This window comes from Phodopus roborovskii, unplaced genomic scaffold, assembly GCF_943737965.1.
Source record: "Phodopus roborovskii unplaced genomic scaffold, PHOROB, whole genome shotgun sequence".
Taxonomy (NCBI): Eukaryota; Metazoa; Chordata; class Mammalia; order Rodentia; family Cricetidae; genus Phodopus; species Phodopus roborovskii.
The window spans coordinates 11823219-11848496 of NW_026125397.1; the positions used below are offsets into that span (position 1 = coordinate 11823219).

Genomic DNA, 25278 nt, shown 5'->3' on the forward strand with positions numbered 1-25278 from the left:
AGATAAAAGACTCATGGCCACAAAAGATAACGATTTACAGTAAAGATAGATTCAGATTAAGGAAAACCTCTAAAGGATTACAGTGTGTTTTAAAATATATGTAGACTTGGGAGAGAAAAAGAAACAGGATAAAATGGTTTAAAAAAGAATAATAAAAAGAGAGTAGTTGGGTGTGGTGGCGCACGCCTGTAATTCCAACACTTGGGAGACAGAGGGAAGCAGATCTCTGTGATTTCATAGTAAAACTGGTATACAGAGTTAATTCCAGGACAGATAAAAGTTACACAGAGGAACCCTGTCTCAAAAAAATGAAAAAAAAAAAAAAATAGAAGTAGAAATAGAGTAATAAAAAAGCCACATAAAGATGGAAAGTACAAAAAGTCTGAATACTATATGCTTTTCTGTTATTTTTGTATTATTTGATTGCTGAGGAAATAGCAATAACTGTTAAAACAAATGCTTTTGGATTAATTCAATTTATATATTTTTAAATGCTTTGACTTCAAAATTTAAGTTCAAGACAGGTTACTGGGGAAAAGGATTTCTAATTTTGTTTCTACAGAAAATGAAAAGCTGTGGATTCCTTCCAGGCTAACATGGTTTGATCAAGCAAGACCTCCTGAAACAGAGTTCCAAGTGATCCAACATTCAAAACAGCTGGGACAAGGCAGCCTTGCAGACTACAGCCAGGATTTCCGCATCTTCTTAGGATCCCCATAACAGCGCCCCCTACCAGCAGGAAGCAGTTTTGAAAGAACGGACCCAAATTCCCAAATATTGTCTATAAATGTTAGTTTTCATTTAAATGGACTTGGTTATAAATGGTTAGTGATCACAACTAGTGTCTTTTTTAAAGGTAAAAAGGGGGTTATGGTATAGATATGGAATGGATTTTCATTTACTGATACAAATATAAGGTCAATTTTGTGATAGGTATATTTCTCCTCTTGTGTAGGTATTATGTTTATATAGCTCATTTAGAAATGTAATGTATATTGTAGTACAGATTATAGGTAATCACCTATAATAGCCAAACTTAGAGTTAAGTTAGTTAGGTTTTTAAGATATACAGAGATGAATCTGAGATGGATAGGCATTCTTCAAACCTTTCAAAGACCTACAGAATATGACATTTAAAGTGGTTTAGGGTTTTTCTTAACAGTGAGACATAACTGCTCCTGACAACACCACCTGCGTCAGAAAGGAAGATGGACATCGAAGAAACACGTCATGGAATTTGCTTTCAATATGGCAAGACTAGCCATTTGGGCAAGATACTGCTCTGTTTGACTTTATGAGGTATAAACTGGACATGCAGGACCCACAGAAAAGTGACTGCTGATACAAGATGGACATTGCTGGAGGATTCCCGCTTCATAGAAGAGTCTGTCAGACAGTCTGCGGGACACAGAAAAAAGTGACTGACAAACTGCCAATACAGGTAGACAGTTTAAAGTTTCCTACTTTACTAAGGAGTCTGCCAGATACAATATGGCCTATGGGCTGAAGATGGAACATTACAGAAGAACTTCGGGTGACTGACCAGGCAAGATGTCTCTGTCATTTCTAGAGTTTATATATTAACCTTCTGTGTTCTTTGATGGAGTTGAAGACAGATAGTTATGGTTATAGTTTTCCATAGCTAGAATTAAAGATAAGTTACATATAGGACTTTAGACTCACAAAGATAGGATAGATGATGTAATATTTTCTTTAAATCTCACTAAATGTTAATGGACTAAATATTGTTAACTGTGGTTCTTATTTGATAACTGTTATATATTTTACTATGTTAAGGTTAAAACCCTTCTTTTTATTTAGACAGAAGATGGGAGATGTCATTCTGTAAATATGTTTCTCTTATTGGATAATGAATAAAGCACTGTTGGCCAATAGGAAAGCAAGATAGGCGGGACTGGGAGACAAGGAGGAAAGAGGAAGTAGGAGGGAAGAGATTCAAGATGGAGGATGGAGAGAGCAGAATGCCAGCTCCTTTCTTCAGTAAGATAAGACCACATGGAAATACATAGATTAATAGAAATGGGTTAATATTTAAGACAGAGCTAGCCAATAAGAAATGCTAGTAATAGCCTAACAGAATTATATCTTAAAAAAAAAAAAAAAAAAAAAAAAGGAGCCAGAGGGCGCTTCCAGGCTCCTCCTCAGACCTAGTTCCACAGGTCACTTCCGCCCCTGCCTCCACCCCCCAATGGGCATGGCCAGTGCCACAGATGCAGACAAAGTGAATATCTCACTACAAGATTGACATTGTGTTCCATCCAGGACCTCAAGGATTGGCTGGCACCACAATCTTCCTTAACCAGTCCATCTACTCAGTACCTTACCTCCTGTGGAAGCCCTCCTGATGATCCTCCAGTAGAGTAGGGCAACAGTTATTACAATAACCACAGCTGGCATCTGCCATGAAGACAGCAACATCAGTTGGGCTGTGACAAGGGACACAGTGCAGGATGAGGTCAGACAGGAACATGAAGCCAAATTATGGAAGAATGAATGGCCTGCTTAAAAGTTGCAAATGAAATGCAAAAGAACTCGGGTCCAGAAGGCAGAAGAGTCATTGCAGATCCCATAATGTGTGCTCTGTCTGATGAGTAAATTCAAAGGGCACACTAAATGATAAGAAGGCTGAAATGCAGAAGGGCAGTGGGCACAGATGCTACGTTTCTCATCTCCCAGAGTCAGCACAACCAAACACTGACAGGAATTGTCAACTTAGAGTTGAAGGTTCAGAGTGAGGAGTCCCAAGCTTAGAAGCTTAAGTAGATTTGGAACCTCCCAGAAGGAGAATTCACAAAATGGACAGATGGTCAAGGAATAAACACAGGAGAGTATGCTAAGGAAATGCTAAGAACAGCATGACTAGTAAAGGAAGCAGCAATGATGTCAGACAGATAAAGGGACTTAAGAAAGAAGGGCCATTGATGGAGAGATTAAGCAAGAGCTCAGGTTGCTCTTCCTGGTACCCATATGGTGGCTCACAATCATCTGTATCTCCAATTGCAGGAAATTCAAACCCTCTTCTGGCCAGGCACCAACATGCATGAGATGATTAGACATACAAGAGGACAAAACATCCATACACAAAAAATAAAATAAAATAAAAACAAAGGTTAAAATTAAAAGCAAAAAGGAGTAGTAGGTGGTGGAGGAAGTAGTCTTGTGAAGAGGCTGAGGAGACCATGAAGGTGATGAAGCGAAGCAGGTAGCTAGACACTTGCCCAGTAGACTGTTGGGTTTGCAACAGTAAGTCTGCCTAGGAGGTCGTTGTTATCTGCCGGACTCTTATGAGCTAAGGTCTAATGTGAGGAAGAGGTAAGAGCTTTACCCATGAACTAATTATACAGGATGAACAAATATAGAAAAGCAAAAGAGGTCTGGAAAAAAATACAAAAAAACAAACAAGAGTATCCTTGTTGAGAAGCCAGAGAATGAAAGTATCTTTATTGTGCCAATGTTACCAGTGTCTTCTGAGGAAAGTGTTCATCTCTTCAGAGCTTCTAGGTCCTTTCTGTACAGTGAAGAAGCATATGGTCTCCACAAACGCTTCAGTGTTTACATTCACTCATTCATTCATAAAACAGGGAAACCTAGTCCATGACAGTCACTGTTGTGGCACTGTTCTATATAAAAATAAACATGATTGTCTCTGTTACAGTTGAATGAGAATCAGAGGAGAAAATGATCAAGGTTTTAATGGTGGCTTATAAATTTGGAAAGAAGTCAAAAAAGGAAGCCATATTGTATTCACATTTGGGCCAAGGATGGTGATCCAAGTGACAGTGTTTGCTGCACAGGTTGACATTTTTGACAAACGATGACAGATTCAGAGGTGATTGGGACGGAAGTGAGAGCCTGAAGACAGAAAACACTTGCTGAGAGACTGAATGCAGCCAGAAGATGTGGGTTTGCAGTTGGTTTGAGCTGGAGAAACAGGGTTTTGTCGTGTGAAGCCTGGCTGTCCTGGAACTCACTCTGTAGAAAGGGCTGCCCTCAAATTCAGAGATCCACCTGCCTCTGTCTCCTGAGTGCTGGGATTAAAAGTGTGCACCACCACCACCATGGATGTTCAGGAACTTCCTACAGGAGGGTTTTGTTTTGGTTAGTATCATCTTTATTGTTTTTTCCCCTCTATTTACTGTTTTTAGTCAAAGAATTACGTTTTTCTTAAGTGATAGGGCCATTTCGACACTGTGTCACATTACTGACCCTCAGCTTCTCCTTCTATCCAACACCCCCTCTCCCCCATTTTTTAGGTTTGGGCTTTTCACAGTGTCCCAGATTTCCTGGATGTTTTGTGTTAAGATCTCTTTTCTTTCTTTCTTTCTTTCTTTCTTTCTTTCTTTTTTTTTTTTTTTTTTTTTAGATCTAACGTTGATTGGTGGGTCCATTGATTGATGGATCTATTTCTCCCATCATCTCTTCAGCACCTAAGTTCTCTCTTCCATCTCTTACAGCCTCTTGATGATGCTTCCATCTGTACTTCCTGTTCACCTAGATTTTCCATTTCCTGAATTCCCTCAGCTTGTATTTTTGATTGCTTCTATTCTGGCTTTCTTGTCTTGAATAGTTTCCTTCACCTGCTTCTTTTTCTTGGCATTCTTTATGGGATTGGTTGATTTCCTCCAAGTTTTTGTTTGTCTTTCCCTCAATTTCTTTAAGGGAATTTTTCATACTCTCTTGAAGCACCTCTACCATCTTCATAAAGTTGTTTTTAAGCTGTTTTCTTGCCACATTGCCCTGACTGTTGTTGATTGTATTCTTGCTCTGGTGTTTAGGCATCTGGGTTTGGGATGATTGTAGGTCTAGATGCCGATTGCTGAGTTTGTCTTTGTTGGATGAGAGTTTTATTCCTTGGCTTTCCCCTCTTTTGGTCTTCTGGTCTTTGTGGCCTGAATTTTTGGCCATTTGAGGGAAAATGGAAAGTGGGTAGAAACAAATGCCATCACATTAAGTGGAACAAGCCAAAATCAGAAAAATAAATTCTGTGTGTTTTCTCTCTATTAAATTCTGGGTGTATTTATAGGAAGGACCAGTGGGTCAGGGGAAAAGGACAAGAACGCTGAATAATTGGAGGGCAGATGTCATCAAAGAACACTATACATCTATGAAAATGTCGTAATAGAACCTGCTATTGTGGTGATATATTTATGGTTTATTAAAGCTTGCCCGGGGATTCAGAAAGCAAAGTCATCCTCAAGCTATAGATATCAGGCAGTGGTGACACACACATTTAATCCCAGCAGCCAGAAGCCAGGAAGTGGTGATACTCACCTTTAATCCTAGGATTCAGGATTAAGAGAAAGATGGATCTCTGTGAGTTCAAGGCCACCCAGATCTACACAAGATTGATCCAGTCCTAAAGAAAAACAGCTCACACAAAGATGATCTCAGCACCTGGGATCACACGCCTTTAATCCCAGCACTAGAGTGGTATACAAGATAGGATCAGGGCCTTCAGTGGTCAGTACCAGGCATTCATTCTTCCGCCACACTGAGGATAGGAAGACATTGAAGTCTCAGGATTCTCCAGCCATGCCAAGGAGAGGTTACATTCTGAGATTCGGTGGAGCCAGAATTGCCTTTCGGTCTGAGGTAGAGTAAGAGCTAGTGCCCAGCTGTTTGCTTTTCTGAGCTTGAACACAAATACCAGTCTCTGGGTCTTTACTTATGGTGCTCTAATTATTTCGTTTAAATAATATACACTAAGCACAGAGTGGAATGGAAGTGATTTGTGTGTAGTCATACAATGTAATAATATGAAGTGAGAAAAACAGGGGCATGGAAGTGACTCCCAATTCACAGGAAAATATTTGATGTTAAATAATTAAAACTAAAAATTCAAATTTCTATTAAAATTAATATTAAGTATATTTTAAAAATATATCAGATAGCATTTGATCACATTTTAGATTGGGTCTTCTAATGATAAATGGCATTTATTGATGTATCAATGAATGTGACACTCTTAATAAAAGAAGGCATCCTGTAAATGTTAATTTATAGGAATAAGGAAGATGGAAATGGTTTGGGAACATATGGCTTTGTATGTACACATGTTCATGCTCATCTGATGATCTGAACCTACATGTGTGTTTTTCTTCTGAATGAGTTGGATATTTGTGTGAGATGAAAGTAAAAATAAAGGGATGTTTCAGCTAATTCTTGGAGATAATTGCATGGAATATTTAGCTGAGAGAATTTCTGCCTTCCTTTATAGCGGGGGGGGGGGGGGGGGGGGGAGGAATCACAGGCAGGTTGAAAATTGTCAATGTGAGCATTAACCACAAGAGGGCATCCTAGCCTCATGTGATTCAAATTCATTATCCAAGTAGCCTTGTTAGCTGCCATGAGAAATCAAGCATCCTTCCTTCCTTCCTTCCTTCCTTCCTTCCTTTCTTTCTTCCTTCTTTCCTTCTTTCCTTTTCCCCTTCCTTTCTCTCTCTCTTTTTTCTTTCTGTCTCCCTTCATTCCTTCCTTTTCTCTCTATTTTTAGCTTTTTTTCCTTTTCTTCTTCTTCTCCTCCTCCTTCTCATCTCATCAGTTGTGCTTGATTTGCTGTTGCATCAGAAAGTTTGGGAAGTCTTAAAAGCAAATCAAATGCCATTCTATTAGTCCAGTGTATGACATTCACCCATTCACTCCTCATTCAACCAAGCATTCAGGAACTCAGTCACTTAGCCAATCTGCACAAATACATGTTGAGCTGCTCTTTAGTACCAGACAAGTGAACACAGAGACCCTAGAGATATGGTTGGGCACAAACGCCTCGCTATCATTTGCTTTCCGTGTGGGAACAGTGTAAGCACACAATCACCATCTCAAACACCAAATTCTGTGAAGAATAAGAATACGGTCGAGTGATGCCACAAGGAGGTTCTGCACTGGCTAGTGACACCAGAGGAACGATGCATTTGACCTGAGACATGAAGATGAGGGGTAGGGGGAAGGAGAGACAGACACTCTGATTGAAAGGGTCTGGGCAAGGCTAAGAAGAAAACCAGGAGCTGAAAGAACCAGGAAGACTGGCTGGCACGTGAAAACAGACTAGAGATGGGCCTCTCACAGCTTTGCGAACCAAGCTTACACATATTGTCATCACAAGAGCCCCAGAGGACGCTGCTGCCGCACTGTGTAGGTGCCATATGAACACATGGCAAAGAAGTAAGCCACCCATACTGCCTCAAGTGCCTATGGCAGAACCCGATCCCACTGTCCCGGGCGGCAGAGTAGGAAATCATTTAAAAACAGTAATATCATTTCAAGCTCAGTAATATTAATCAGACTTAAGATTTTCTTTTAAGGAGACTTCCCCCGTGTGTTTATTCTGAATCAGATTAAAAACCATTGTTCTTGAAAACAGGACACATACTATATGTTATGTTAACAAACAAAATGGAACTGGTTATCTCATCCACAGCAAAACAAAATCAAATAAAACATAGAAGATGTGAGAGAAAGTGTTTACTTTATGGTCACATCGTCTTCCAAAGCCACCACATTTCAGAAACAGGGCCTGCGTATGCAACTGTGCCAATGTTTATCTTATATAGGGCCACAATTGATTTCGTGTGTGAGTTGAAGCATTGGCCTAGTTTATGTTCTTCTAGGTCTGTGAATCTATGACTTTACTCACAGAAAGAAATATGTGCTTGTTAGTAATTTAATGCAAGAGGGATAGAAGCTGCAGAATGCCTCTGGATGCATTAAATGCAGATGTGTGAGTGGCAAGTAGAGGTTTTGCATATGGACGCATTTTAGATCTTAATGAACTACTGTTTATTGACAGGCCACTACCCATCAGGGGTTCATACTGTTATTTAATCTTCAGAAATTCTTTGTGAGGTGGACTTTAACACAGCCTTACACAGATACAGAAGTCTGTTAAAGGTCCTAGAGTTCGGCCATTCCCCACCTTAATTTTTTGAGACAGGGTCTCTCGCTGAACTTGTAACTCACTGATTGCCTACACCAACTGCCAGTGAACTACCAGGATCCACCTGTCCCAAGAAATACACAACAAAACTGGCTACTTTTCTTTTTACTTTATGTTTATGGGTGTTTTGCTTGCATGTATGTTTATGTACCGTGTATGTGCAGTGCCTGCGAAGGTCCGAAGAAGGTATCGGATCCCCTGGGACAGGAATTATAGCTACTTGTAAGCTACCATGTGGGTGCTGGGAATTGAACCTGGGTACTATGGAAGAACAGCCAATGCTTTTAACAGCTGAGCCATCTGTGCAGCCCCAACTTTTTTTTTTTTTTTTTAATGTGTGTGCTAAGGATCTGAACTCATGCTTGCTTACCTAGCACTTTATTGACTAAGTCATCATCTCCCCAGCCTCTAAAAAGTTGAGTTTTTAAAAATGATATAAGGAAGTAGAGGTAAGTTCACTAGAATTATACTTACGGAATTCAAGTGATCTGTTGAATAAGTATCAAGAATTTTATTACATGCTAACATCTTAAAAGGGATTAATAGGCTTCACTAAAGTAATTAACATGAATTTTCCTAGCTGTGGCTGCAAAAGGTGTGATTTCCTTGAGCACACAGGCTGTGTGTTATGGTGTCCTTCCTGTGGCAACACAGAATACTCGCACAGACATTTACTCCAGAGCTATATAGTTGAAAAGAACAATTCGCACATTTCCACCCTTTCACTGCATCTTATGTAGGGTACGATTTGTGAAGTTTGTATCTCTTCTTGTCTTACATTCTGCATACGTGGACAGTGGCTGTCTTCTGGACCTTGGTGTTCTGCTAAGTGGCTACGCACCTTTATATTGAGCCACAGCATGCGTGTTTTGGCTGTGGCTGTCCTTCTTGGATAGCCTCCCCATTTGAGATTCATATCATCAGTTGTGAAGCTGTGAGGGGAGAAATGACCTCTGTGAACCCCATAACTCATGATTTTGGTGCCTGGATCTGTTCTCATGAGTCTTATGCTCAGGAGACACTTGATGTTTCAAGTCTGTCTCTTGGTCCACTACATAGGACTTGAGCATACATTGATTCAGCAGTAGTCACCGCATACTGGCTTCTCTTTAGACAGACACAGTATCCCTCAAGCCCCTCCTTGGTAGCAGCAAAAGATGAGTGTACTCCATTGGTAATACTTGTTTATTAACCTGGTTATTTCCCCATCTAATACTTAAACTGATACATCAATGCACTTATATATTTGTAATTTTCTACACTCATCATTCTGCTAGCAGAAAGATGTAAAAATAACAAAGTAATAGTCTGTGAGGTAAGCAGTGACCTCACACTGTTTCATTCACATTAGGAGTTGCTTGTAGCCTGATAAAAGTATTATGACCAAACAGTCTGTTTTACCATTTAGAAAGAAAACATATTTCTGTCATCTTGCCAGCTTATCCTCCCACCCTACAAAAGCCTGTTTATGGTACCTGGATGGGAAAGACTGGCCAAGATGAGGATGGATGCCAGCATCCTCTCTCAATACAAAGTCTACACAATAGCTTCAAGAAGTCCCCATTCATCATACTGTTTTGGTTGTTTAAGTATTAAGGTGTTTTCTAACAGGAGACAAAAGTTTTCAGAGGCGCTGAAGGATCTAGGAAGCAGAGATTTTGCAACATGGTAAAAAAAAAATACTTAGTTCAATAGTCAATTATTGGGAAAGAAGGGGTTAACTGAAGATAATCCATTTGCTAAAGGAGTCTATGAGCAATTTAATGTTTATCGCCACTCTTACTCAAGTGGAACCCTGTGAATGAGAGTCATTATTGGTGAGCGTTTTCCCCATCTGATAAAATGTCATTTTATTTTCACTGTAAGGAAGACCCAAAATGGCTACGACTCGAAGCCTAAGTAAGGCCATGGAGAGTCACTCCAATAAAGTTATTCAGTCTTTCCCGCCCTTAAGAAATGTTTGTGATGCTGTTGTCACAGGGTGAAAGAATGACAGCAGTGCTCAAGCAAGCCAAACAGTTTATGGACGGCCGAGAACTTAAAAACACAAAAATGTCTCTGGGCACAAGGACATAAGGAGGTTTTTGAAACATCGTGTACACATATTGAGTGCAGTCACTACAGAAACCACCCCCCATTCTAGGCTAAAGTAGTCAGGCCAGTTTAAACCCTTCCTACCTTTCCTAGGAAAGAGGCTTGCTCTAATGGGTGAGTTACTGGGCAGGTCATCACAGGTCAAATGAAGGCTTTCTTTTCCAGATGATGGACCTGCAATGTATAAACATCCTGAATAGTTCAGCATGCTCCTCGACCACACAACACACACACACACACACACACACACACACACACACCTCTTCTTACCTTTTATAAAATTCTAAACAGTTCGCCATTCCCACAGACACACACACACACTATATTTTATATTAATTTGTTTAGCAGCCTTTCTTAACTCTTCACCACTCTGCCTGACCTTTGTCAGTCGCCTTACAAAGATGGCCAAATACTCTTTGGTACCCTGTATAGAAGGTAAATTCATTTGTCTGAAAGGGCAAACTAGACACCTACAAAAGAGCATCATTTTTATATGGTATTATGGAGTAAGTGTCCTTTCACCTGCTAAGAAGGAGAGATGGTTGCTTCATGTTAAATCTATAGGCAGAGTCATTTTATGTTAATTAAGTCATTCCTGGTAGGTTGATATCATGGAGGATTTTAGGTGAGTATGAGTTCAAAGAAGAAAAACATAACGCCCAATCCATAGTGTAAGAGACCAAAGGTATAGGCTGGAAAAGTAAACAGGACCACATGAAGTTATTGTCAACCTGGTAGGTATGATACTGGACAATTAATATCATTTTCCAATCCCCAGGTTGCCAATATAACATTGTGACTTCTATAACAAAGTTATGGGATGGGGCTCGAATTAGGAAACAGGTTTCAAACATTTCTTGGGCTTAGAACATAACGTGACTGTATTTGTTATTAGGACTACATTTGAATTCCTTTCCAGTCCCATACTTTAAAGTGGTCCTAGTTCCAATAGTTACATAGCAGCAAAATTCCTAATTCCTTAACTAACTCTATTCTTGTGCTTTTCTTCGAAGTCAGAATAAGAACATGAGAGAAAGCACTATCTTGTGCTTAGAAAACCACTTTCCATGTGATCTCCTTTACAGAAGAATGCCTGTTAGTGATGTTCAAAGATGTATCCTTTCCAGGATTATAAACTATAGTGTTATAGTGCCAGATTAAACATCATGTTTGCTGGGATGCTTTGCTGCAGCTGTGGAAATATTCCTAATCTCAGGCAATTGCTTAGACCTCAGAAGGAACAGAAGGTCAAGCCAAACACCATTCTTCAGGAAAGGAAGTGTAAGTAGTGTCAGTGGGCAACTAAAACATGGTAACAAACAAACAAACAAACCCTATATCCTTAGATCATTAAGCTTACAGAATCATTTAAAGGAAAGCCAAAATAGCCCCCTTTATGCACACCATGCTTTGATTTCTAAAATTGTGTTCATCACTAGTAAAAGTATTAGTGTGTCAGTTCAAACCCAAGATGCATTTTCCATACCATAGTTAATTAAGCTATTTTTAATTAATCTGTGAAGTGTATATTGTAGAATTCATATTCCTTAAAAACTGATCTTAAATCAACGGACACAGATGGACATGGATAGACCCCTGGGAACACGGAATTAAGAAATCGGAATCTTCTCTGATGATGCCTCACAGATAATTATTCTTGCCTTGAGATAACTCATGGTTGGCAAAACAAATCAGTCACATACAAAAAAGGTAACCCAAAGGCTTCCTTCAGGTTATAATCCCTTCACACATGTGGACATAGCAGAGAGTGTCCTAGTTAATACTTGGACAGTTTTGGTATTACTTTAAAATTCTTCATATTTCTTCAAATAAAATAGGAAAGGTCTTATTTGTCAATGATCTCAAGAAGAGCAATACCCCTTGTTCAATATTGCCAGAAAAATTTTTTTGTATTCTCAGTGTGCCTCCCTTTGGAAGTCCCTACGATTCGCTAGTGCACCGGTTCCCACATACCTCCCCACACCTGAGGGGTATAGCTCAAGGCTGTGCACAGTTTTTTGAGTTTGGGGAAAACTGAAACTGCCCCCTTCTCCCTTTTAGATGCCATTGAGTTCATTGTGGAACTAACTTTTACATAAAACCCACCAACACATTAATACCTAAGAGTTCTTTGCTTTTCCGTAGAACAACTTTAAAAGGCCCAAGTCATTTTTGTTTTTGTAATGAACATGAAAATGATCACACTAAGAAAGAAGCCACGCACAGCTTTACACCACCCCAATAATATCGTAGAATTCATTGTTCAAAACCAAAAAAACTGTGAAAGTCCCTCCGCCAACTTTTGCACTGGAACATTTTGATAGGAATGGTGCAAAGATTTATTTATTTTTTTTATTTATTCATTTTGGTGGTTTTCGGCCCATGGCTTCAGTAGCTCTACTTGATTTTGGCTTTCTCTGAAGAGGGGGGTCACAACCACAACATCTCTACCGTATCAATGAAATTTTCAAGCTCATAGAGGACTGCCACCAGGATGCATGTACATGCCGGATATATATCCGCGATGTTCCACAAATACGCCTTATTTTTGAGATCAACAGTATGATACATTCTAGTTCCTTTCCTATGTTTGATATTCTCTGATTTGGAAGTCTTACATTTGTACCTTTCCAAGAGCCATATTTATGATCAAAAGATGCTACTTGTTATGAGTTCAATGCGGCAGGATTTTGATTTTTAGGACAACCTAAGCTACATAGCAATTCCAGGCCAGGTTAAGCCACACAGCAAGATCCTGTCTATAAATAAATAAATATGTAAATAAATAAATAAGGTACAACAAAAGGCAGAGGGAAATGATCACTCTTTGCCTTTATAATTCTTACCTATGCTTTAATCTAAGAGCTTCATATAGTTTATTTTCAAGTTGTGAATTCCATCTGTCAAATGATTTTGAAATACATGACACAAAACTATGGCTTAAAGAGTTAGTAGAAGGAAGCCTCATGTGAAAAGCATGTCAGCTTGCCATTCTGAAAAGCAACTCGCCCACACGAAATAGTCAAAAAGGACTTCATTTAATTAGTGAAATGCAGAGTTTTGCATAGAAAAAGATTACAAAGTAATACAGAAAAGACTAGATACAGTAATTTTAAAACAAATATTTATGAGTATAACTTTGCATAATGTTCAACATTCTCATTTATTGCTTTCTCCACACAGCAGAGAAACGAAGTGCATAAGAATACACGCTGTGTTCTTTATCTTTCGAATATAAAATCTCACGTGCTCAATTTCAATGTAGTAAGAGATTATTTTGTCATTTAAACAAGATTAAAAAAATCAAAACCAAAACACCATTATGTAGCTCTAGTCTAGGCATGGACAAAAATAATTTATGTACACTTCATTGCATACATTCATTGTGATTTGGGATCAAATGCAATTGCTAACTTGACCAAGGGCATTTAAAGCATGTGGTTTTTCTCTTCCAAATCTTTTCTCCTTATCTCATTACCCCCAGAAATGCAACATCCCCTGCCTCAAAAAGGGACAAGAACAGACATTACATGTTGTCAGGAGAAAACTGAAGAAGTTAAATATAAAATCATAGCCCAAATGTAACAGAATAAATTAATCTGAACTTGCCAACTAAAGAGCTTTTGAGTTGGCACCAATGAGACTCTGGTGGGCACACGGCAGGTAATTGCTTCGAGGTGCATTGCACACCTGTAAGTTTACAGAAAGAAACACTAGGTCCTAACCCATGTCTCACTGGAGTGTATGGGAGCTTGAAGGCAAAGCAGAAATGTCTGTTAATGTGGGCACTGGCGGAATTGGTTTTTACATCAATGCGTTGCTAAATATCTCTACTTAGCAAGTCTGTTTACAGAAGACAAAGACAAAACTATGTCTTTCAACTTAATTTCCATCAATCTTTATGGCCAATAAAACCTGCTGGTTTCTAAAGAGTCCTGTGTCTGCAGTCTAACACACGTTGTCTGTTCCTTCCCTTTCTCAACCTAACAGCCATGCCCTTCTGATCTCGTGCTCATTACATTCCTTAGCTCAGGCACTTAGAAAACAATATATATATATATATATATATATATAATATATGTATATATATTATATATATATGTGTATATGTATATCCCTTCTCGTTTCAGGAGAATTCGGGTATGGCATTTTTTTATTCTTTTTTTTTCCCCCCAAGTCAGAAGTATTGATGCACCACTGGATGATGACATCCATATATTTTCCGGAGAAAGCTAAATGGAAAAAGATGTGACGTTTTTAAGTTGCTGATGTCAGTTGCCAAGCTGCCTTAAACAAAGGGAAAAGCATTTCTGTTTGTGACGTTTGCTTCTCAAATCGCTTTATTGCTACTGAGTGGCTCTGTAGGTGTCTGTGTGGTGACCTTCAGGGTGCAGAGGTTTAGAAGCCGATTCTGAAATGGGCATTCAGTTACTATCGCCAGAAATTCAAGAATAACTTAAAAGGCTCCAACTTCTGTCCCCCAGGGTCGGTAAGGTTTACTGTTTGTCCCATTGCTTGTCTGCTGAGGACTGGAGGCAGCTGACACTGCCAAGGGTGGGCTGATGGCTGTTGCAGCAGCAACTGCGGCTGCTGCATTGGAGGGGAGCATGGGAAAGGCCCCGGCGAAGGACAGAGGGAAGCTGTGTGCAGCTGCGGTGGCTGCTGCGGCCGCGGCATGCACGGTGGCCGAAAGAGACAGGAGAGAGGTGGACAGAGGTGGCGCACATGGTGCAACGGTGCCTGTTGATGGCATCCGAAGAGCTGAATCTGCATGGGCAAATGTGGCTGTGAGGAGGGCAGAGCCGTGGGCAGGAGGCACTTCTGAAGACGTGGAGAGGCGACATGGGGTTGACTCCGATGTGTGGAGTCCGTTGGGTTGGAGTAGGGCCGTGGGGAGATGGTGGAAGGCTGCTGCCCAGTGGTGTGGGTGCAGCGGGTGGTGGTGGTGGGCCATGGAGGATGTCATCACTGCTGCCTCCCGCTGGGAGGCACAGGTACTGAGATGGGACACAAGGCGCACGCGCAGTGGATCTGATGAGTCAAGGCCTTCCACTGAGCTCAGGTACCTAGCCACTTCTGTCAAGCACTCTCGGAATCCAATGCTCATGAAGTCCATGGCGAGAGCATGGGCATCGAAGTAGCCTGAACAAGAGATGAGGAGAGTCAGAGGTGAGAGGGCGAAAGAAGGAAAAATGGCTTTGAAGAGCAAGCCCCCACTTAGGTTCCACTCTGGTCTCTTGAAAAGATAGGGTGGCTCTTTCTGAAGACACATTGGCTGCTATGTGCATGATTTTGTGCAGGACTGAAGAAAGGATACTCTGCAAGTAGCATGCACAACGACTTTAGCAACACTATAGTTAATCTAGGATCTAAATGTCGCAAGAAGAAAAATAATTAGGCAATTCGTGTTTCAAGTGGAGTGGGAGGGGATGTCTCAGCTTTAGTCTTGTGGGGTAATGACTTTCCTCAACGATACTTTTCATGGAAATGGAAAACGTTTCATGGAGCTGGTAATTTACAGGGCTTTTCCAGGACCGGACCCGGGACCTGTGCATTCTATGCCAGCACTCTGCCTCTGAGCTACCCCACTAATCCAAATCAGGTTCTTTACATCTTGACATCAAAAGCATTTACAACACATCATTCATGCTTTTACAGAGCAAAATTTGCCTGTTTCCTTTAGGCCACTTTATAGTAGAAGCATTGTGAAAAACTGTTGATATATTTATTGGGTAAACTAGAAGTGAGAGAAAAAACTGTTTGAGCAAACACAGCCACCAGGAAAACAGAGACAGCACCAAGATGAGCAAGAGGCTGTCATGAAGTGTGGGGTGTCATGAAGTAAAACTGGGTTTCATCCCAGACCCTGGAGTGGTCATTAAGCAAAGTCTCTGGGACTGGGGGTATAAGTTGCTCCATGTGAGAATATTGCACAGAGAGATTGCACTCCCCTGCCTTTAGGGTCCCCATCAGCCCCGTTTCACAGGAGGGATTAATGCTCAGAGTTCAGAGATACCAAAAACTCAAGATTTTGTTTCTCTCTAGAAATGACTATAATTCTACAGCAGACTGAAAGCGACACGCTAGCTTATTTGAATTTCACTGGTAGGTGTAAAGTGGCATTTGAGGATTGCTAGCTCTGCAGCTGTATGTGGCTGGGACTTGCTGTACCTTAAGGGATAGGGATCATTCAACTCCCATTCTGCTGTTGGAAGCAGAAGGAAATGATGGTGAGCAGCTGTCTCCTAAATGTGGGTCTTGAGCCAAGGATAACACATGCCTGTAACCACTTCATCTGTACCAGGGAAGTTCTGTGGCCTTCAAGCCAAATAATTAATTTACAACCACCTGTGAGGAGCCCTTCATCATTGTATCCATGTTACAAATGATAAAACTGGTGCTCAGCTATTGCTTAACTTAGCCCTGGGACAGAGCTTATGAACTGGAGAACCGGAAGTCACAGTCAGGCAACTGCTCTAGAGTCCGTGTCCTTTGCCAGCACACTGGATGCAGCTGGGAGTCTGGGCGCATGAGCAAACACTGGCAACTCCTCTTGATCAAGACGTTTACACATTCTTCTGGGCAATGGCCTCTGTAGTGACCCTGAAGTCAGGTGACTTACATGACATCTGGTTGGAAATGTCTATTCACTAACTAATCTGGGATGGATTTTAGGATTTCTCAAGTAGTCAGGAATAAGAACTAAGATAACACCTGTTGTAAAGCCAAGGGACAGTCTTTCTCATTAGGAGCACAACTCATGCCAAGCATTCGAGGTTCTGGTAGCAATTTCTCACCTCATGAATACCAGTGCGGGAAGGGGGGGTAGAGTAATCACATAGCTTTCCTTGTACCACTCCTAACTTCACTGGTCTCCTGAAATCCCAAGGCGGCAGGTGTAGAGGCTGTCACACTACTTAGGGCCCATGGAACATATTCTGCTACTTTAACCTTCTAAGACCAGCAGGTGGCTTCCAATTCAGGTCAAAGGTTGTAATCCAGTTGCGTGGGACAACCAACTTCTAAGATTTAACCATTAGCATCTATGTTATAAGGATATTTGCATCCTATACTCTTCTTCATTCATTCAAGACAGTTTCTTGAGACATTGTGACCTGAGGCAAATATATCATATGGACATCATGTATAGTAATCTTCCCTACAGACATGAGTAGAAGACGGTTTGAGTCAAGGCTAATACTTCCTGTTTTCAGATTAGTAAAAGTGACTTGCCTCTAATTCCCTGCCTTGCCCTGCCCTGCCCTGCCTTGCCCAGATCTAGGACCTGCAGACTGTTGAAGAAGCCTAAATATGATGCATCTAGTAGGCCTTCAGCATCCAGTTGCAGCACTGATTTCTCTATTCAGTAGTGAGATATTCTTAGCTGAGATGAATCTCAAAGGCATCCATAAAGAAGTCTGGGTGAGTTGGGAGGAAGAGGGATAATGAAATGTGAATGAATATTACAGCCTTCACAGTTTCATTCATCCCTAGTATAAGGGTCCAGTACAGGGGACATTCCACTGTGGCATGGGGTCAGTCCTGGATATCTACTCTGGTGAGGTCTCACTAGGAACAGCCTGTTATGTTGTTCTTTCAGCAGAGATTCAGTACCTGTACTTCAAATGTTGTGGTTGGTATAAAGTAAAAACAATAACAAAAATAATTCTAGAGTCACTTCCATTAAATAGCTAAATTATTTCAGTTCTAGCCTTGATTTAATAAAAGTGTGTGTGTGTGTGTGTGTGTGAGAGAGAGAGAGAGAGAGAGAGAGAGAGAGAGAGAGAGAGAGAGAGAGAGAGAGAGAGAGAGAGAGAGAGAGAGAGAGCTCCAGTCTTGCTTATATTTGGCTGTTTGTGTGTTTGTTTTAGTTTCCTGTGCAGATCCTAGCATGCACTTCTCAAATCCCAAACAAACTTCTGTCCAGGCTGCTGTGAAGGCAGCTTTACTCTCACAGTATTAGGGAAGCAAACACAAGTTCAGGGTCAAGTGCTTCTTTTGTTCTAGAAGTCCTTTCCCAGGAGTTCAATCCTGCCATTAGCATTGATTGCTCAGCTTTAATCTGGGGCTGCCCTATCTCAGCTTGTTAGGGGGCTGTTCAACTGTAACTTCCTTAGATTCCTTAGAATAGTAGAGAGAAAAGATGAAAAAAGAGGTAGAATGTGGGGGTGAACAATGGTACCAACTCTTACCTTTACCCCCTGTTGCCTGAAGCATCTTCAAATGATCCACAGTCATTTGCAATATTTCAGCCTTTTCCAGTTTAGCAGATCCCTTCAGAATCAAACAACAAAGTCTCATGAGTCCTACAGAAACTAACTTAGTACTCCAGTTCCAATTTTGCCTCTCATTATAAAATTCTATGTTTAATTTCATCACAGGAAAAACCTGAATTTCTTTTACTTTAAATTTTAATTTTGTGTGTGTGTGTGTGTGTGTGTGTGTGTGTGTGTGTGTGTGCGTGTGCCCGTGCGCACGCACGCTCACGCTCGCGCTGTAGGTATCTATGCAAGTTAGGGCACATGAACCTGTTGAAGCTGTTGTGAGCACCCAGTGTGGGTACTGAGACCAAAGTTTTGTCTCTCTTAACTTTGGAGCCATCTTATCAGCCTCCTAAGTCTTTCTAAACTTTGTATAAAAGTACTAGTTACAAAGTATAAAAGTAGCAATGACATCAGCTTGTAATGCTAAAGACCAGAACAAGGCAACGAAGAAATGATTTGTTAAACAATAAAAACAATTATATTCCTAGAAATGATTTGTTAAACAATAAAAACAATTATATTCCTAAGATCACTCTACAAACACTATACCAACAGTAAAAGTCTCAGACTTTGTACTGAATCTCTACCTAGATTATATATTTCATTAAGTTACATTCATTTGTCATTACTATTGAAGGCTAGAGCAGTTAAACAGTTGAATGTTAATTCTGGAGTATGAGGACATAGTATTTTAACAAAACATTGAAAGTAGAACATTTAAAAGAAGAAAATTCCATTGTTCTTAAGGTAACTTATAGATACCATTACTAAAAGAAACAAAATAGGAAAGGACTTTCAAGGTTACCAGCAGGTGTCACTGTGAATTCTAAGATCACAAACAAAAAGGACTAATTCAAAGTTTACTTAAAGAGCATCATATATGCCTAATGATTTTCCAATCATTCAAAACTGCTCTTAATAAAATAGTCTTGCAAATACATTTTCATTGATTGCTCCTCTTCTTAAAAGAAAGCGACCTTTGAAAACCAACAGAAACAAATGTACCACTTAGAGTGTCTTGGGGGCTGTGGTGGCTTCTAACTAACTTCCTAGATGAGTGGAATAATTAAACCAATATGTGGGTATGTTATTGTTGTTGTTGTTCTTTTGATGTGTGTGTGAAGAGAGTCCTGATGTTTATTTTAGGTTCTAGATTCCTATACTTGGTGCTTTTAAATTTTTTATCTCTTTATTTTTTTTATCAGCACCTAGTAAACAGCAGAAGTTTCAGTTCTTTAGCTGTTCTAAAGAATATTCTTCTCCTCTAATTGTGACAGGGCCAAGTCACTAGGGTTGGCAGCCAGATTTTGTAAATGGGAGTGCTTGTGTTTATGGTAACTAACTGCCAACCACTGAGTCTCGCTCCTAAAGTTTATGTCAATATTTATGAAAAAAGCCTAACAAACCAGGATTAAGAAAAAAGAATCACCCAGGTGACTGCTTCTTAATGTCACAATGTAGATAGTTCAGTACTTAAAAAAAGGAAAAAAAAATCGTAGTTATTGCTATGTTCATTTGCAGCAATATAATTTCACTTATAGTGTAGGTAAGTTATCAAAGACAACCTCAGTGTATGAATTGCACTATGCATTTTTCTTAAATATAGAATCAATAGCACAACATGTCATGCACTTTCCATTGTTCACCATTTCCATGAAGGTGTGTGAGCAGTTGCAGCGATGTCAAACCGCCACCCTGGATGGTCTCCAAGGGCTCTGTGGGGCTCCCTTTACAACGTTTGCAGAATCATGACGTAAGCAAACCAACAAAAACACGTAAACAACAACCTGACGTTTTGCACCCAATTTGGAACTCAATTGAAAACATTTTCGGCACAGAAACTGCTACATACAGAGACAGACCAGGAAACGAACCTTCCAAACCCATGAAAGAAAGTGTATTTGGTTTTCTGCTTTCGCAAATATGCAAAAGCTTTTTCCTTTTTATGTAAAGTAATACTTGAACTTTGAAAAAGCAGCATTTATGACTAATATGATTTTTACAAAACTCGCAAACTATGTCCCAAATCAAACAATGTTCTATTAATCCAAGAATTAAAAATGAAAGTGTCTTGCTAAATAAATTGTATTAGTATAATTTAGGAAACCAAAATAGAATCTTTACTTCCTTGACTTTGATTTGTTTTTTTAAAGAGTGCTTTCAAAGTTTGAGGGAAAAATGATATTTCACATATGATACATTTTTTTTTTCAAGAATACTACATGCAGTGCAATTTTAAACAAAATCTCTGCTGGATTCAAAGAAAGAGCAGAGAAAGCACCAGTCCTGTTACCCTTAAGGGGAAAATAAGCTAAAGAATGGAAATGTTTTTAACTTCATGATGGATTATGTTTTTAATAGTTTTGCCACAACAAAGCATTTTATTGAAATGGCTGTGCTCTGCTGGATCGGGGCGCACACACAATTATTTTAGAGAGCTCCAACAAGAACCCACATTCCCAGATGAGAACTCAGATTCTTTGAGCCTTTCTGAGGGGGGAGGGAGGTAACTTACTTGTTTTTCAAAAGCTGTTGGCACTAACCGTCTCAACTCAGATAAACTGTTATTTATTCGATCCCGACGCCTTTTTTCTATTATCTGTCAGACAGAAAGCAAAACGAAAGTTTAAGGATACGCATTCAGTAACATCATTCAGGACAGGAAAACAGCAACAGAGATATGAGTAGTAGACAGCATGACATTGGGGGGGTACTTACCCCCCTCCTTTTCTTTCTTGCCATTATCTGAGAGGTGGTTGTTGGTGAATTTGACCGCATCACTGAGCCTGCACTTTGCCTGTGAGAGAGGAAGCCTATGTCAGGTGCTGCATCAGAGTAACAATTGTCCCCCATGCCCACACTCATGCTTCATGCTACCCATCAATATTCAGGTTCATTGCACAGCTCATGTCTATGTTATTGTTTCTTCCCCTCCCCCCTTAGTTTTGGATTCCTTTTTAGTTCCCAGGTAGCAATTATGCCTTTCAGAGAGAGAGGGAGAGAAAAACAAATATTAGTGAGGCCTTGTGATGGCTTAGCAAGTTAAGGCAATGGCCACGAAGTTTGACCATCTGACCTGAGTCCCATCCCTTGTACCCATGTGATGAAAGAGAACCGCTTGGATTTCCACAGAGGTGATGGTGACATGCACCTGGCCACAACACAGTAAATAAATGTAATTTTTAAAATGCCACTGGGTGATTTAACTGCCAATTCAAATGGGGAAAAAAATGAACCTGAACTTTTGAATTCTCCAATGAAATAATGATGGGCAGTTAAGGTGGGAGGTCAGAGATTAATATGTCCTATTTCTCCTCATATATTTCTTAAAGGTCAACAAGCCATCTGATAATATGCCTCCTAGTCTCTCCTGCCAGACATACTGAACATCACATGAGTCCCATGATAAAACAGTCACCACACGTCAAACATGTTTCTAAATGCCACTTTTAAAACAAACTTAATACTTATAACATTCCTAAATTCCAGCAACTCATATTTGGTAACATAAAAAGGACAGGTTTTAAGTTTTGCATATTAACCTTTTAAAAGAATACCCTAACCATATTATTGGTAGGGAAGTTAAATTTTGGTTTAGTACTTTGCATGCTTAGCTTTGAAAATGAAACTGTGTTACCAGCCTTTAAACCAAACCTGAATCTCCGGAAGCTGCAATTCACCTCGAGTTTACTAAGAGGTATTTTTATACTGAAAAATCCAATCAAACATATATTTGCCCACAGAGTTGGTTATCTAATGTATATTCTCCTACGTGTATACATTAGTATATGTCGCTTTGAGATTCACAGTTACTATGATATGGTCTTGAATTCTCCAGGTCCTATCGTTTGTTCTCTTTCATTTTAGGCGTTCTCCTATTACCCCATCTTCTCACTTCTGGATCTTAATTCAAAACCAACTGTCCGGTTCTTTGCCCCTTCTCTACAGGTTTCTTCTTTTCACATGACAGCCTCTGTTTGAATTTTCTAAGAGGAGACACTTCAACAATGAGATGAGCATCTTTTTTGCCCTGGCTGTTTTCAGGTTTTTATTTCTAAGTCTTAAAATAAGTCCGCGGGGGAAAAAAAAAAACATTTTTCTATAAGCAGGCAGGATTGTGCTCTTTGAGTGACAACTGCAGATAAATAATTAAGGTGCTCCCGGGCATGCCAATTAGAAGCAATTATCGTTTGACCCGCCTTGGCTCTAAAATGCCTGGGTAATCTCGCTGTCACAGGAAACTGGAGGTCTGTCTTCTGTGATCACAACGCCGATCTTTTGGAGACTAAAGAACAAGCAGTCAAAGCAACACTGCCTCGTCCGCTCCTTACGTCTGTCACTCGTGCGTGGGTCAGCCAGATCACTCTGTCAACCTGCGCAGCTTAGCTTGTTTAGCCTTAACAACGCAGATGCTTTAATTTCTCAGAAGCTCAAGTCGCGATCATAGCTTCTTCCAAAACAGAAATCCAGTTTTTTGTTTTTGTTTGGTTTTTTTTTCTTTTGTTTTCCTTTCCTCTCCTGACCTATTTTGGAACTGTCCCTAAATACAGTTCGAGTGGCGGGGGCGTCGCCCGGACGTGCCTGTGCGCGTGCTAGCGCTGACAGTCCGGGACCCTCCCTCGCCATCTCCTGCACGCTCTCTTCCTGTGGCGTCCCTACCTCTTGGCCCACCCGACTCTAGCTCCGGGAGCATTCATTTCTCGGGGACAACTTTCTCCTTTCCACCCAGGAGCCCCGGGATTTCCTGGGAGCTCCAAGTTCCCGACACTCTCCCGCTTCTGCGCGCTCACCCGGAGTAATTGTTCTCGCTTCCCACGTCGATGGTCTCGTCCATGTCGCTTTCGGAGGTCGTCTCCTCGCAAGGGCGCTTCATCGCGGCTGGAAGGAGCAGCCACCAACGCCGAGCCGGACGCAGCGCGCTCCCCGCGGGACTCCTCCCTCCCTCCCAGCCCGGCTCCTGCAAGCGCGGCTCCCAGGGCGGCGCGGTCAGCTCCTCCAGACTCTTTCCCACGCCGCAGCCCAGCCTGGGCGCAAGAGCTGGCGCCAGCCACGCCTCCCGTGAGGGCGGGGTCCCTGTGCTTCTCCAGGCCCCGCCTCCCGGGGACGGCGTGACTTCTTATTGGCTAAGATGGAGGGGCGGGCCCGCCCTGGCCAATGCCCGCAGCGAGGAGCCCCCAGAGGCGTGGGAACGCGGCCGCGCACCTAGGAGCCCGGCGGTGATTTGGGGCGGCGGGCGCGGACGCGCTTGGGGCGGGCGGGCTCTGGGGGTTTAGACCCTTCTCTGCACGCCACGGTCTCTCCCGCCTAGTTTCTATCCTGGGTTTAAAGAATAACCGCTAGCGCGTGGCTGAGGCGTGTGTGACGTTGGGGATGGGTGGGGGAGGTGGGGCGGCGAGGCGCCGCGACCCACCCCACTCAGCTGTCCCTCCTCTGGACCCAAGCTGCTGAGTGGCTGACCGCAGCGGTCACGTTGACCCTCAGGGGATTTTGAAAGCTTTAAATCAAAGTTGCTTTTCAGCCTGCCAACTCCGCAGCCGCTGGGTTGTGGGCAGATAAGGACGCGCGCCTACCGGTCCAGGTGCCTAACTTCAGGAGGTTGGCCCGGTGCAATGTCGGCCACTTCCTTTGTGTCTCCGGTCACTGGGACTGGGGTGCAGACCGTCGGAGTAGATGGTAGGCTAACTGTTGGGAAGGATTAGCAAAGAAGGAGTGATTTCAGGAAACAATCTGAATAGGTTTTCGAGTTCAAATTTCTCGGACTTGGTCTATCCAAATTAAATGTCCATCCCCCCGCCCCCCAATTCCTCAGCTGTGTGCAGCAGCAGAGTTCTTGAGCATCTGGGGCGAGAAGATTCGTTGGTCATTGAATTTGTTTTGTGAGGCGTCCGTGATTAGTAGTTGTTAGTGCCTGGACAAAATGGGTTGTCTAAATTCTAGGTGTGTTTTCAGACTTTATTTCCAAGCTGCTGCTTCTCTCTGCAAATGGCCTGACTTTTGACGGACGGACGTGTCTCCCTGTGCTCAGGAAGTGAGAAAGACGGTCTTGGGGGGAGCCAGGGCGTTCTCTGCTGTCTGGCGCTGCGGCGGCGCAGGGTGGGCTGGTGGCAGTCCAGCGGGAGACTCCACATGGGGCTCTGGGCCAGCTTTGCTTGGTGGAAAAAAGCTTCAATCAATCACCAAGGCCCTACACCTTGCACAGATGCTGATCTTCCTGGAAATCTAAGGCACCTCTTTGACATTCTATTCCCTGGCTACACTAGACCTGGCGGGGCGGGAGAGGGCAAGAGAAAAAGAGACAGGAAAAGAAAGATTGGGTGGATGGAGAGGTGGAAGGAGCAACTCCAAGGACCTGCAACTAGCCTAGTTATTAAAACACAAAACCCCTTTCCTACAGGCCTTGGTCTCCTTTGTGCGGTCCCCACCGCGGTGCCTTCAATAACCGTGTGAACAGAAATCTGAAACTTTCCGTCCTGACTTTTCAAACTTAACTCCAGGCAAATCACAAGGTCATCGGGGACCGGGCGGGGCCTGGCAAGGCAGGATGGGGCCAGCGCTGCTGGAGCGCAGAGCCCTGGGTGGCTGACTCCCCAGCTCGGCACTCAGTTTCTGGGCGGGCGCCTTGGTGCTCCGTGGCCGCGGGGGCCTTATCCTGGCCTCAGAGCAGATGGCTTGAGACTGCTGGTCCTATACAAAGCAGGCCAGCACCCTGTGGAACTCAGGCTTCTGCAAGGATTATCAATCCAGCTGAGGTGAGCCCTAAAGCCAGTAGGTTCCAAGCCTCACACTTTCCCAGCTGGAGTCTGTGCTCCCAGCGCTCAGTAGACTTCACCACCACCAACCGCCCCCACCCCCGCCCTGAAATTAAGGTTTACCACGCAAGCACAAGAGCAATTAGTGGGAGCTTCCAAAAGCCTGAAGCAAAACCTGAAATCATCACGAGGTAGATGGGGGACAACCCTAAGAGTT

The 25278-nt window shown here is 41.9% G+C and overlaps 1 protein-coding gene across 1 annotated transcript; it reads right to left on the reverse strand.

Moving 5' to 3' along the window:
* Positions 1-14220: 14220 nt before the first annotated feature.
* Hey2 (hes related family bHLH transcription factor with YRPW motif 2) lies at positions 14221-23420 on the reverse strand. Its single transcript, XM_051175488.1, has 5 exons — positions 23103-23420; positions 21031-21109; positions 20828-20911; positions 18241-18322; positions 14221-15190 (listed from the first exon to the last, which is right to left on the reverse strand). The coding sequence occupies exons 1-5, from the start codon at positions 23183-23185 to the stop codon at positions 14505-14507; spliced, it is 1014 nt and encodes a 337-aa protein (XP_051031445.1). The 5' UTR covers positions 23186-23420; the 3' UTR covers positions 14221-14504.
* Between the last annotated feature and the right edge of the window lie 1858 nt (positions 23421-25278).